General features: G+C 48.5%; 3 protein-coding genes across 3 annotated transcripts; 2 read left to right on the top strand and 1 right to left on the bottom strand.

The window, feature by feature from the left end:
* On the top strand, positions 1 to 1,029 carry NDUFA1 (NADH:ubiquinone oxidoreductase subunit A1; the record flags this gene model as incomplete). The annotated part of the gene is made up of 3 exons (XM_059483210.1): positions 1 to 393; positions 561 to 650; positions 934 to 1,029. Coding segments are annotated over 3 exons (504 nt in total), but the record flags the coding sequence as incomplete, so codon positions are not given.
* A 1,317-nt stretch (positions 1,030 to 2,346) lies between these two features.
* AKAP14 (A-kinase anchoring protein 14) lies at positions 2,347 to 4,938 on the top strand. The gene is made up of 6 exons (XM_059483144.1): positions 2,347 to 2,525; positions 2,661 to 2,775; positions 2,848 to 2,939; positions 3,096 to 3,275; positions 4,240 to 4,292; positions 4,619 to 4,938. Exons 2-6 carry the CDS (start codon positions 2,670 to 2,672, stop codon positions 4,704 to 4,706), a joined length of 519 nt encoding a protein of 172 aa, XP_059339127.1. The 5' UTR covers positions 2,347 to 2,525; positions 2,661 to 2,669; the 3' UTR covers positions 4,707 to 4,938.
* Positions 4,939 to 4,990: 52 nt separating this feature from the next.
* Positions 4,991 to 11,750, bottom strand: NKAP (NFKB activating protein). Its single transcript, XM_059483143.1, has 9 exons — positions 11,489 to 11,750; positions 11,034 to 11,114; positions 10,598 to 10,671; positions 10,262 to 10,381; positions 9,612 to 9,657; positions 9,128 to 9,243; positions 8,903 to 8,978; positions 7,591 to 7,740; positions 4,991 to 6,305 (listed from the first exon to the last, which is right to left on the bottom strand). Exons 1-9 carry the CDS (start codon positions 11,740 to 11,742, stop codon positions 6,131 to 6,133), a joined length of 1,092 nt encoding a protein of 363 aa, XP_059339126.1. The 5' UTR covers positions 11,743 to 11,750; the 3' UTR covers positions 4,991 to 6,130.
* Between the last annotated feature and the right edge of the window lie 101 nt (positions 11,751 to 11,851).

Consider the following 11,851-nt stretch of genomic DNA (forward strand, 5'->3'; position numbering starts at 1 on the left):
TGCCGCTGCCTCCGCCGGACTACCACTCCCAGCGTGCACCGCGCCCGCCGCCGCTGGTACCGACGGGGTCAGCCGCTCGCGACTGGGACCGAGAGCGAGCCGGGACACGAACACGGCCTCATTTATTGCCAGGGACTGCTCCCGGGCAGCGCCGTCGCTCCCGCTACCCGCTCGGGCCCGCTAGGGTGTGAGGGGGCGCGGGGCAGGCCGGGAAGGGCGCGGGGCAGGCCGGGAGTGCCCCGGCACTCGGCGAGGGGCAGCGGCACCGACACCAGCACCGACAGCGGCGGGATGTGGTACGAGATCCTGCCCGGCATGGCCATCATGGGCGTCTGCCTCACCATCCCCGGCATGGCCACCATCTTCATGCACCGCTTGTCTAACGGCGGCAAGGTCAGCGCGGGGCGGGGCGGCACGTCCCGGGATCCGGGACCCTGGGGCTCCGCTTCCCCACCGGGGCCGCCCTGATCCCCCAGTCCCTGCAGCCCTGTGGGATCCCTTACCCCGCCTTCCCTCGGGAGCCCCTGCCCGACCCTCAACGGGCGGTTCTGTGCCTGCAGGAGAAGAGGATCGCCCGCTATCCCTACGAGTGGACGCTGCTGGAAAGGGACCGGCGGCTGTCGGCTGTCAACAAGCACTACGTGTCCAAGGCAGGTCTGGGGCGCTGGGCAGGTACCGCGGGGGGAACGGGACCCAGGGGCTGCTCCCCCATCCCCGAGCTCTGGCATGGCCGCTGAGGTGGGCACCGGTCCTCTTGTCAGATCTCACTCGGTGCCTGCAGCTGGCCTGCCTCTGGGGATGTGCATTTTCATTTTGTTCTAATTAAGATCTGAGTAATTAAATATTGTTTGAAAATCTGCATTTTCAGATATGCCCTGTTGCACCTTAGTGGGAAGAATGACACAAATATAGCTCTTATTTTTTCTTTTTCAGGGCCTGGAGAACATAAACTAAGGTGTCAACGCTTTGAAAAATTCATCTATCTATAGAAAATGATTTAACTTTTGAATAAAGCTATACATGTGTTCAGCCCTTGTATTTGTGTTACTGTGGTGGGGTAACCCTTGCTGGACACCAGGTGCTCACCAAAGCCACTCTGTCACTCCTGTCCTCAGCTGGACAGGGCAGAAGAAATACATTGAAAGGCTCATGAGTTGAGACAAGGAGAGGGAGAGACCATTCATCAGTTACTGTCACAGGGAAATGAGACTCGACTTGGAGAAATTCATTTAATGAATTGTCAGATAACAGCAGGGTAATGAGAAGTTAAAATAAATCATAAAACACCTTCTCCCCACTCCCCCCTTCTTCCTGGGTTCAGCTTCACACATGATATTTTCTCCCTCCTCCCTGCTGAGCTACACAGGGTGATGGGGAATGGGGGTTGTGGTCAATGTCATCCCTTGTCTCTGTTGCTCTTTCCTCCTCTGGGGAGAACTCCTCACACTCTTCCCCTGCTCCAGCATGGGGTCCTTCCCATGGGAGACTCCTTCACTAACTTCTCCAGTGTGAGTGCTTCCCATGGGCTGCAGTTCTTTTTGAACTGCTCCAGCACAGGTCCCACACAGTCCCATAACGTGCAGTCCTTCAGGAACCAGCTGCTGCAGCAGGGTCACATTTCCTGCCAGCAAACCTGCTCCAGTGGGCTCCTCTCTCCATGGGCACAAGGGTCCTGCCAGAGCCTGCTCCAGCATGAGCTCCCATGGGGTCACAGCCTGGGTACATCCCTCTGCTCCAGCATGAGCTCCCTTGGGGTCACAGCTTGGGGACATCCTTCTGCTCCAGCATGAGCTTCCATGGGGTCACAGCTTGGGGACATCCCTCTGCTCCAGCATGAGCTCCCTTGGGGTCACAGCTTGGGGACGTCCCTCTGCTCAGCGTGAGCTCCCCACGGGGTCACAGCCTGGCTACATCCCCCTGCTCCAGCGTGGCTCGTTCCTGGGGTGCAGGCAGATCTCTGCTCCCTTATGGACCTGCCGGGACACAGCTCACTGTGGTCTGGTAACACGGGCTGTAGGGCAATCTCTGCTGCTACCGCCTGCCCCACGGCCTTTTGTCATTCTGGAAGAGAAGCAGCTGGGAGTTCAGTACCCTGTGATATACTAAAACATTTCTGGTTTCTCCCGCACAGTCCCGGTGATCCTTTCCCTCTGAGGGGCTCTGGAGAGAGCACAGACTGGAGGCTGCTTTAGCTCCCGAGTGGCAAAAATACGACAAGCAGAGAAGCTGCCGGGATTCCAGAGCTGTTTTCTTGCTCGCACCGCCCTCCCTCCCCGGGGACAGCGGCTCTGGGCGGTTTCCGCGGGGCAGGCCCGGCCTCGCCATGGTGACCGCGCGCCGCCCGTGCCCGCGGGGCCGCGCTCAGCGGCGGGGACAGCGCCGGGCCCGGGCTCCGCTCCCCGGGCTCCCACACCCACCACGGGACCGCAGCGCCCCGGGGCCCGGCCGCCGCCGCGCCTGGGGACCCTCGGCCTGGCCGGGGAAGCGGGGCAGAAGCAGCCGCCGGCCCGGGAGCGCCAAGCGGGGTGAGCGGGGCCGGGGTACGAACAGGGGCCGTGAGGGACTGCCCGCGGTGAGGGACTGCTCGCTGCTGCCTCACAAAGGGCCTGCAGCTCTCAGAGCAGCGCTCCCTCCATGTTTGTGCGTTTATCTCTCTAAAGGTGAAACCAATGGAGGAGGAAAAGGAAGGCAGTGAGCAAAAAGATCACATCCCCCCGGAAGATGAGAGCAGCAGTACAGAGGAATGGCTCCCAGAGGACGAGGAAAAAGAGAAAGGTATTGTGTTTGCTCTACTAGAAAGTGCTGGAATCTTTTCAGGAGGATTTGTTAGCATTTTATCTGTTTCAGAAAGCAAGCATGTCATCAAAAATATCCCGTGGACTACAGCTAAGAACTTCACAGTGGAGATAGGACAGCAGCAAATTGAAGAACTGATTTCTGTGAGTCACAATTCCATCCACTCAGGAAGGCCACATTTTCTCACTGTTAAGAAGTATGAAAAATAAAAGCAAAGCACCTCTGTTCCTTTTTAGCACCACACACAAGTCAGCTCTACTCGACATAGGGAGTCTTAGTGTGATGTGTTTGTTCAACAGACATGGGACATTCATGAAAGCTGGCTTCACCACTCAGAATTTCTCGAGGAAGAAGAACTGAAGGACAGCAAGAGGTACCATTACAGAGCTTGCTGGGGCCTCCCAACACGCAGAAAACCCATCCCAAGAGCAACAGCGAGTGTCTACTTTGTTATAGTGATCTCCAAACTCAAACCTGATGTAAGTACTCAGCAATGGTGGGGATGCACTAGTCCTTTAAGGGACAAGAGTACAGTGGCATTCCTCAGGCAGGGAAGTGCCAGGACAGTGGAGAGGCTGGCGAGGAGCCAGCAGCTCTTGTGAAGATGCTGACAAGGCCTGGACATTGCCAGAACAATGGCAGGAGATTTAGATGTGGCCTAATAGAAACATGGCATTGGTTGGCAAGGGGAGCAAGGCACAGAGCAGGAGGCTGGGTTAGTTCCCAAATCATTGACTGACAGAACTTGGCAAACAGAATCTGGCAGGATCCTACATCTGCCTTTCTGCTCTTACAGTCTTCCCTTTCCAAGCCACAATTGTTCTGGGCCGCTGTAAGAAGGGCTGAGTAGAGGTGAGTTACAGAATGAGGGCTCAGTAGAGAGGGAGTGGCACTTCACTCTTCAAGGTGTCTCAGAATCCCTTTCCTGATCAGCCTGAAGTTTGCACCTGTAAAATGAACTCTTGCAACTCAAGAAAAAAATAAAATGAAATAAATTGCAGAGTAGACTTCTTACCTCCAGGCTTAAGTCATACTGAACCTTAGTGTTTCTACTTAACACCTATGGATCCCCAAATAATATTCTGTGGCTTAACCCCAGCTGGCAACTAAGCATCAGAGCTGCTTGCTCACTCCTTCCCCACCACCATGGGATGGGGGAGAGAATTGTAAGTGTAAAAAAAGTGTAATAATATTAAAAAATAAGTAGAATAACAAATTGGGGAAAATAAAAACAAAGAAAAAAACACTATGAAAGACAAGGGGTGCAAATGAAAACAATTACTCACCACTCACCAACCAATGTCCAGCCAGTCCCTGAGCAGCATCTTCCCTTCTGCCCCAACCAAACATCCAGGTTATTTTTAAAGTAAACAGTAGCTCTCACTTAATTACAATGTCTGCATTTTGAGACCTGGCCTCTGCCCTGTCTCTGCTGTGTTGCAGACTGCACCTGTGGAGGTGTTCTACAGACTGGAGTCCAGCAGGCTGATTCGGAGGTAAATGTTATTACTCTTCTGTTTTAGCAAGATTTTCCATTCCAAAACCAAACAGGGAGCTCGATGTAAATAAGTTTGCAATAATAGCAGAGGAGTGGAAACTGTCAAAATCTTGCTCCATGAAACGACCCTGCTTATCACTAGCCTCACCCCCAGAGGCATGAATAGCCACCCTGTGGGCATCTGCCTTCTCAGAAATTTGTCCTGCTTTACATGGTTTTTATTGCAGCAGATAGCCTTACATAGATAGAGGCCAGCTCTCACCTGGCCAAACCTGGATTCACTATTATGCTTACAATCTACCTTTTTTTTATTCCCTTCTCCAGGCCAGAACAGTGTGAGTTTAGAGAAAAGTGGCTTCATGACATAATTGAAAATAAAGTACTGTGTGCAGAAAGACTTGCTTCCCGATGAGCAGCTCCAATTCACCATTACTAGTCCTCTCTTGTGGAGAACCAAATAAACATGATGGAAAAAAAACCTCTTCCTTAGCAGTATTTCTACTTTGTGGATAGATAAGAAGCATTGAACCTGTGCAAAATCATCTATGCCCTGACATGGCAGCTGGCTGTGTGTGACAGTCCCTGGCAGGTGGGGACAGCAGGATGGAACCAGGCTCCAGAGTGTAAATAGGAAGAGGTAGCTGGGCAGGATTTGCTGTTTGTGATTGCCAGGTTTATGGAACTCCAGGGAAAACATTATAGGACTTTAGGACTTTTATTTTCCTCATATAAATATACAAGACATCTCTGTTGCTAGACTTAGAGGAAAAAAATAAATTAGGAGAACAGAAAAGAAACAACCCATCTCTCAAAACCATTTTGTTTTAAAAACATTTGAGAAAAAGAAGTTCTAGGAGAGATGTTTGGAAATATGCAGTTGAATCAAAGATAACCACCACATAAGCACTGCCTGAGCAAAGCCTCCAAGCACAGAGTTTAAAGCAAGCCATGTAATACTGCTGAAACAGACCAAAGTAAAATACTACAGGAGTTAAAACAAGGGTTTAATCTAGAATACTTCCATAAATGAAAACATTTCAAATAAATTGAAAGATACATCCTTGTTCCCACCTGTGTACATCCAGGGGTTCCAATCACTGCACCCCAGTGCACCGATGCCTATGTATAACATAGGAGGAAAAGAAGCAAGCAGCTCAGTTCTTCACCATGTGCTTCAGTGATTGAATATCAGAGCCTCCTACTACTGCTGCTTTACACCTCAGTTGCCATCTGCTTGCTCTAAAGTAACTGAAGCCCATCTGTATTAAATTACAAATGAAATTTACAAATATGTACATGTCTGGTTTGAATCACAAACCAAACTCAACTGTTTTGAGGAAAAACCTAAATTTAAAAGACTTGTGAAAAAATAGTGGACTGTTCTGGATCTTAAAACAGGAACTCAGGAGTTCCTTCATTTTTGCTACTGGTGCTAGTAGCTTGTTAAAGGTCCTTCCCAAGCTAAACGATCCTATGATTAATAAAAATAAATGGAATAAAAAAATCACACTTATTGACTTTAGGTAACAAAACCTTCCCATGGGATCCTTTGGCTTGTCAGTTCAAAGCAAGTGCAGAACACTGACACCTCTAATCTTCCCCACCTATTCCTGCCTTGTAGCCTTTCTCTTTGCAGGGATTCCTTGTAGATGGTAAACAAACCATCCAAGAAAATCTGATGAAAATAACTCTGTTTCCTTGACACAAGTAATCCACTCCTGAGCTTGGCCCTGTTGGGTGAAAGGTGCTGCAGCACCTGCATCTGTCTTCAAATCACAGCTGGACTGCACTAGCTGCCACGTAGTGCAAGCTATGGTGTACAGCTCACATGAAGCATTATTTCTCCTCTTTGCCTTTAGTCTTTCTGTAGACCATCTCTCGAAAGCTTGCAAGGATCTTATTCTCTCGTTTCCTCCTCTCCTCCTGGTTGAAGGATGCCAGAGCTCTCTTTTCATCTGCGCTGTAGATCTGGTTCTCCTTCCGCAGCCGCACAGCCTCCATGCGCCGGTGCCTGGGGGGGACAGGGGTACATCAGCAGTGCCCTGGCACAGCTTCCAGCCATCAACTGCCCTCAATGTCTTCAGGGGCTTTAAATAAAGGTACTGAAGTACCAAGGCCTGAACAACAGCCCCTGAGCCAAAGTTGGCCTCTAGATGAACCTTCCAACAAAATGTTATATTTGTATCCACTCACTGAGGTAATATCCATGATCATTAGTGAAACATGTAGTGGTAAGAATATACTTATATTTCAGCATTTAGAGCCAGACAAAGGCATGAAATCAGGCATCTGGCCTTGTTTGAAGGTATATGATCAAAGCCACCTCCCTTGGTACCTCCTCAAGCCCTGCCCAGGCTTGGGGTGGAGCACAAGAGGACGATGAAACCAAATGTTCCTGCACTAGAAGTTGTGTAAGCTTGTTTATTCCACAGTCTAAAAGCTGAGCCCTCTCACAGTGAAGATGGAGGCCTTGCCTACAGGTGGACACACCATGTAGGAATTCCCAGGAATGCTTCTCCAGTCCTTTGCTGTGACTGGGGCTCCCAGCTCATGTGCAGATCTTGATGATGGTAAAGTGTAGGGTAACTGGTGATGTATCTTTTTTAATCACTCTAGGCAATCTTTTGCAGTAATGGTTAGGTGCATTACTTAGCTTATCCTTTGTAATTCTTTGCAGTTTTGCACTGTAGCAAATTATACTTAGTCCTTGAAGTTGGTATCTGAATTTTTTGTGCTTACCCTGCCAACTGGCAAAACAGATATTTAAAAACTAGATATTCCAAAGTGCACACTAACCTTCCCAGGAAAGAGTGTGGCAGAACAAGGAACTGATTTCTGGGGATGGCTGTTCTCAGGTAGTCAGCCAGAAGCCTCCCCTACCCCCAGGGTGTCAGCTGCTGGCTCACTAAAATTTAAGTGAGATTCCTGCTGGTCATAGAGAAAAAAGTGCAGCCAACCTCTCACACATTGATTTGTCTCCTGCTGGAGACAAAGGGCCAGCACATCCCCAGGGCTGTCCAAACAGAGCACCTGTGAGCCATCTGACACAAGCACCTCTTCATGTGAAATAATTAGAAGAGTATTGCCTGTGAATAACTTTTGCTCTTGAGGAGAAAGTGTCCTTAAAAAACTCACTATCCATCCCTAGCAATGGGGAGCTTAGTGTAGATTATTGCAAACAGAGCACCTCCTCCTCCGTGCTTGCAAGTAGAGCTTGGAAGCATTCTTCTGTTCAGCCAGCAGAGAAAGCAGCTCTTGAAAATTCCACTGAACCACTGCCATCATCAAAGCCATACCTGCTGCCACTCATGACATAACCAGAGCTCTCAAACGACGCAATCTCCTCACTGGTCAGGCCGATTTCGCCTCTGCGGGGAATGCGCTTCCCTGCTTTGACGTACTCTGCCATGGCTGCCCCTTCCCCGGGCAGGAGGGCATGGCCATAGCTAAAAAACAAAAGTGGTGATGTCAGTAGCTTCAGATAGAGAGAGCCTGAGCTAAACATCCAACTTCCTCTTCACTACTATATACACCTGCATTTTTAAACACCACCTTATTTTCTCCCACATGTTGGCCTCTTTCTTCCTCATGGCAACACTAGCAACAGCATCTTACATTATCAGCTGAGTGAAGCCATTTATTATAATGGTTAATAGCTTCTGAAAAATAAAAGAATTAAAAGACACTCAAAAATATATTAAGGGAATTGCAGCAGTTAATAAATAACCTAAAATACAGGAATAACTTTGATCAGATACTTAGATAAGGCAATGTAAAATACACTCACAATATTTGGATAGGTAATCTAAAATACACTCACAGAAGAAACTTTGGAATTAGAATATTTGAAGAAGAAGAAGTGGAAGCCAATAAGTTAAAGTGACCTGCCAACCCGTTAGGATCAAGCCAAGTACAACAGTTACTTCAGCTAAGTCATGGAAAAACATGCCAAGGATAACAGGAAGAAGACCAAATTAGGAAAAGCTTAAAATTTAACTGAGGAAGACCAAGAATTCCCAGAAGACTCCGCCTGCCTATGAATATGCATGTAATAAATGATGTAATCCTTGTTTAAAATTGTATAAAAACCCGCTTTTGCTGTACATAATTCAGAAATCCATTTTGTGATTTCTCCGACGCGTCGTAATAAAATACCTCCTGCTTATCTGACTTAGGCTGAGTCTCTTAAGCAGTTATTCTCGCCTTTTGGGGCAAAATTCGGCATCATGAGTTCATTCTGATGACACTACAAAGTCACAATACTGCAGATCTTTAGAATAAAGGCACTTACAATTGATTTTTCTAGGAATCAAGGCTAAAAAGCATAAACCAGACTCTTCTACCCAAATTCAAGCCAGGGGAAAGCCTAGCACCATTGGAACTTCTGTCCGTGAGTTTCTGACACAGCATTTTCCCCTCTGCATGCATTATTGTTGCAACATCCCTTTTTAACAGTAACTTTCACACTTGGTTCACTTGATTTAATCAAAGTACCATTAGAACTGTCTACTCCTGCATGCATTATTGTTGCAACAGGCCTTTTGAATAGTAACTTTCACACCTGATTTACTTGATTTGATCAAAGTACCATTAGAACTGGCTACTCACTTCAAAGGCCTATCATCCTGAGATGCGTGAGTTTTGGGAGCCTCTGGTCCAATCAAACTGTCAGCTTCAGTATTTTCTGCAACAATCAAATAATGAGGAAGATTAATCTTGTGTCCATTGTTCTTTGTTATCAGAAGGGTTACACAGGTCAGCAACACCCAACAAGGAATTCACAAAAACGACACCAAGAAGTTTCCACCCAAGTTTGAAGTGAGGTGAACCTACTTGACCTCTCTATCCAGAGATCATCCCCTTGAAGCATTTCATCATCGGAATCTTCGCTGCTTGAATCACTGGATTCCTTCCTGCTCTTCTTAGCTTTCTTTTTCTTATACTTCTTCCTGTGATTAAGCCAGACAGACATGCTATTTAGAAGGTGCTTGGAATCATACTCAAATAATTAGTTTCTCAAGGCAACTTCCACCTATAGGAAGAATGGCTGTCTGCTGTTTCATATAAAACACTTCACAGCGAAACCAAGACAATATATATGTTCTGTTTTGACTTTCATAGTGTTAGAAAATAGCTTTACAGGGAATTGTTTGTGCTGCACAATTGTGTAGATTTAAATAAAATCCATCAAATTAATATTATTTGCCGGCTCTTGCAAATTACCCAAGGTCCTCAGGCTCCCTCAGGGCCTGCAAAGAAAACTGAGCTGCCCTCCAGCCAACAGCAGCCAAAATGACACAGCAACCATGACACTCACTTTTTGTTCTTCTTTTTCCTCTTCTTGCTTTTCTTTTTATCTTCATCTGAAAAAAGAAAGTGTATGTATTATCAAAAATAAATTATTAGTTTTAACTAAGTGGCTTACTGCCCTGTGAATAACATGTCATGCCTTTTACAGCCCCAGAGTTCACGGAGCTGTGGGCTCAATCTTTGACTCTCTCAACCCTAACCCTAGCCCTACCCTTAACCCAAACTCAGTAAGATGGGTTTTCCAGGTCAGAAAGATGTAGAAACAGCAATGCTGGGGCCTTGCTGGGATTGCCTTGGCATGCCTTTTCCAGTCCCAGTGCTCCTGGAGCCATAGGCTCTTTTAGTCTCTCAACGCTAAGCCTAACCACTCCCCTAACCCTACTGCAAAGAATTACACTAACCACTACCTCTACCAATTAACCTAACCACTACCCTAACCCTGAGCCCATTCCTAGCACTGACTGCCTCCACCAGAATGCCCCAGTACACCCTGATGGGACTTGTTTATGCTGGGAAGCGTTAGTAGAAAGCTCCCTGCAGTACTGGTCGTATGAGAACATATCAAACAGATCTCTGGCATGAGAGGCTCAGTGGTTGCTAAAGTCAGAAACCCCCTTTCCTGAGGCCAGACTGCAAGCTGAAACCCTCTTGTCTTACCACTGGAGTTCTGCTCAGACTCTGAGTCACTGTCACTGTCCTCAGAATGTTTCCTGCGCTTTCTTTTGGATGCTTTACGTTTCTTCTTTTGTTTTTTCTTCTTCTTTTTCTTCTTTTCCTCTGGAATGTTTTCAAACATAACATTAGAGAACAAAGAGCATCTAGTTCCTTATATATTCCCTAATCTTCCCCAAGCAATGCTCTCCTTTGAGCTGGAGCCCACCCCAGCCACTTCCACCCATCTAAGCCAGGGGACCTCCTGCAAGCAGCAGCAGCAGATTCTAAACCACAGTAGCTTCCCATTTTCAAAAAAGCCGTGCAAGCCAAACAAAATACCTTCTGAGCTGGAATCCGAAGAGCTACTCTTAGATTTTGCCTCTTCATCTTCTACCGGTGTGTGCTCATCGGAACTGAATAAAATAACAGTTTCCTACTTAAAATCTGTTTTGCTGTACTCAAGATCAAAGGTATACATATGGCCAAAGACATTTTGAGTCAATCCTTGCAAGAGAGTAAAATATTAAAGAGCTAATTTAGCCTGGGAACTGCTGTCAGAACCACAACACAACAGTCACCTGATCTACAATAAATCACATACTGCATAATTGGTATTATTGGTTGAAAAAATACTAATCTCATTATGCTGCTTCAGAAAGGAACTGATACAATGAGTATTGTGACACCATGACTAACGCAGGGATAAAGCATTTTTATAAACTGAACTGATATGTAATTAATATTATAAAAAATATGAAGAAAGAATATGTCTTACTCTGGGTCAGGAACTTTTGGTGACAGTCCCCAGACTTCAGGTGCCCCCAGTTCTCCAATTCTCTCTCTCTCATTGAGTCTCCTGTAAAGGAAAACACTGTCACTGATGCGTAGTTTGCAACACCCAGTACACAAACATTTTCAGTCTTACACGTCAGTGTTTCTAATGGCCTGAATCAGCTGCAGGAAGGATAAGAAACAACTCGGAGCAAGGAGCAAGCTCGCAGGGCAGTCTGGCAGCAGAGCTCCGCGCACTGCAGAGGATCGGCGGCAGCAGCTGTTACCCCCTTCCAGCCGAGCTCCGTCCCGTCCCCCCGGGCGGCCCTGCCCGCGGGGAGCGCAGCCAGAGCCCGTGACGGGGCCGAGAGCCGTGACGGGGCCGTACGGAACCAGGCCCGGCGGCACCCGCCCATCCCGGGAGCGGGGCCCGGCAGGGCAGGCCCGACCCGCGCTCACCTCTGCCGCAGGATCTCCTCCTTCTCCTTCTCGTAGTATTCGGGCCATTTGCCATGGTGGTGGTGCCCGTGGTGCGCGGAGGAGCGCGGCGCGCCGGGGCTGCGGGAGCGGCTGCGGCTCCGCCGGTGGCTCAGGCGCCTCGAGCCATTGCGCTCGCGGGACCGGGACCGGGACCGGGAGCGAGACCGGCTGCGGCGGCCGCGGCGCTCGGAGCTGGCGGCGGGCGGGGAGCGGGAGCGGGACGCGGGCGCCATGGCGGAAGCGGAGGCGCTTCCGGCGGCTTCCGGCGCCCTCCCGGCCGGGCGGGAGCGGGGCGGGAGCGGGGCGGGAGCGGGGCGGCCCCGCCCGCGGGGTCACCGCCCC

This window comes from Ammospiza nelsoni, chromosome 15 (genome assembly GCF_027579445.1).
Source record: "Ammospiza nelsoni isolate bAmmNel1 chromosome 15, bAmmNel1.pri, whole genome shotgun sequence".
NCBI classification, from domain to species: domain Eukaryota; kingdom Metazoa; phylum Chordata; class Aves; order Passeriformes; family Passerellidae; genus Ammospiza; species Ammospiza nelsoni.

What these genes read in the sequence shown, in the direction of transcription:
- AKAP14 (XM_059483144.1), top strand. Translation starts at nt 2,670, where the DNA reads ATGGAGGAGGAAAAGGAAGGCAGTGAGCAAAAAGATCACATCCCCCCG. An exon ending in GGACGAGGAAAAAGAGAAAG is followed by an intron (nt 2,776 to 2,847) that starts GTATTGTGTTTG and finishes TATCTGTTTCAG; the next exon opens with AAAGCAAGCATGTCATCAAA. An exon ending in AAATTGAAGAACTGATTTCT is followed by an intron (nt 2,940 to 3,095) that starts GTGAGTCACAAT and finishes TTTGTTCAACAG; the next exon opens with ACATGGGACATTCATGAAAG.
- NKAP (XM_059483143.1), bottom strand. Translation starts at nt 11,742, where the DNA reads ATGGCGCCCGCGTCCCGCTCCCGCTCCCCGCCCGCCGCCAGCTCCGAG. An exon ending in GTCTGAGCAGAACTCCAGTG is followed by an intron (nt 9,658 to 10,261) that starts GTAAGACAAGAG and finishes TTCTTTTTTCAG; the next exon opens with ATGAAGATAAAAAGAAAAGC. An exon ending in CAGGATGATAGGCCTTTGAA is followed by an intron (nt 7,741 to 8,902) that starts GTGAGTAGCCAG and finishes TTTGTTTTTTAG; the next exon opens with CTATGGCCATGCCCTCCTGC.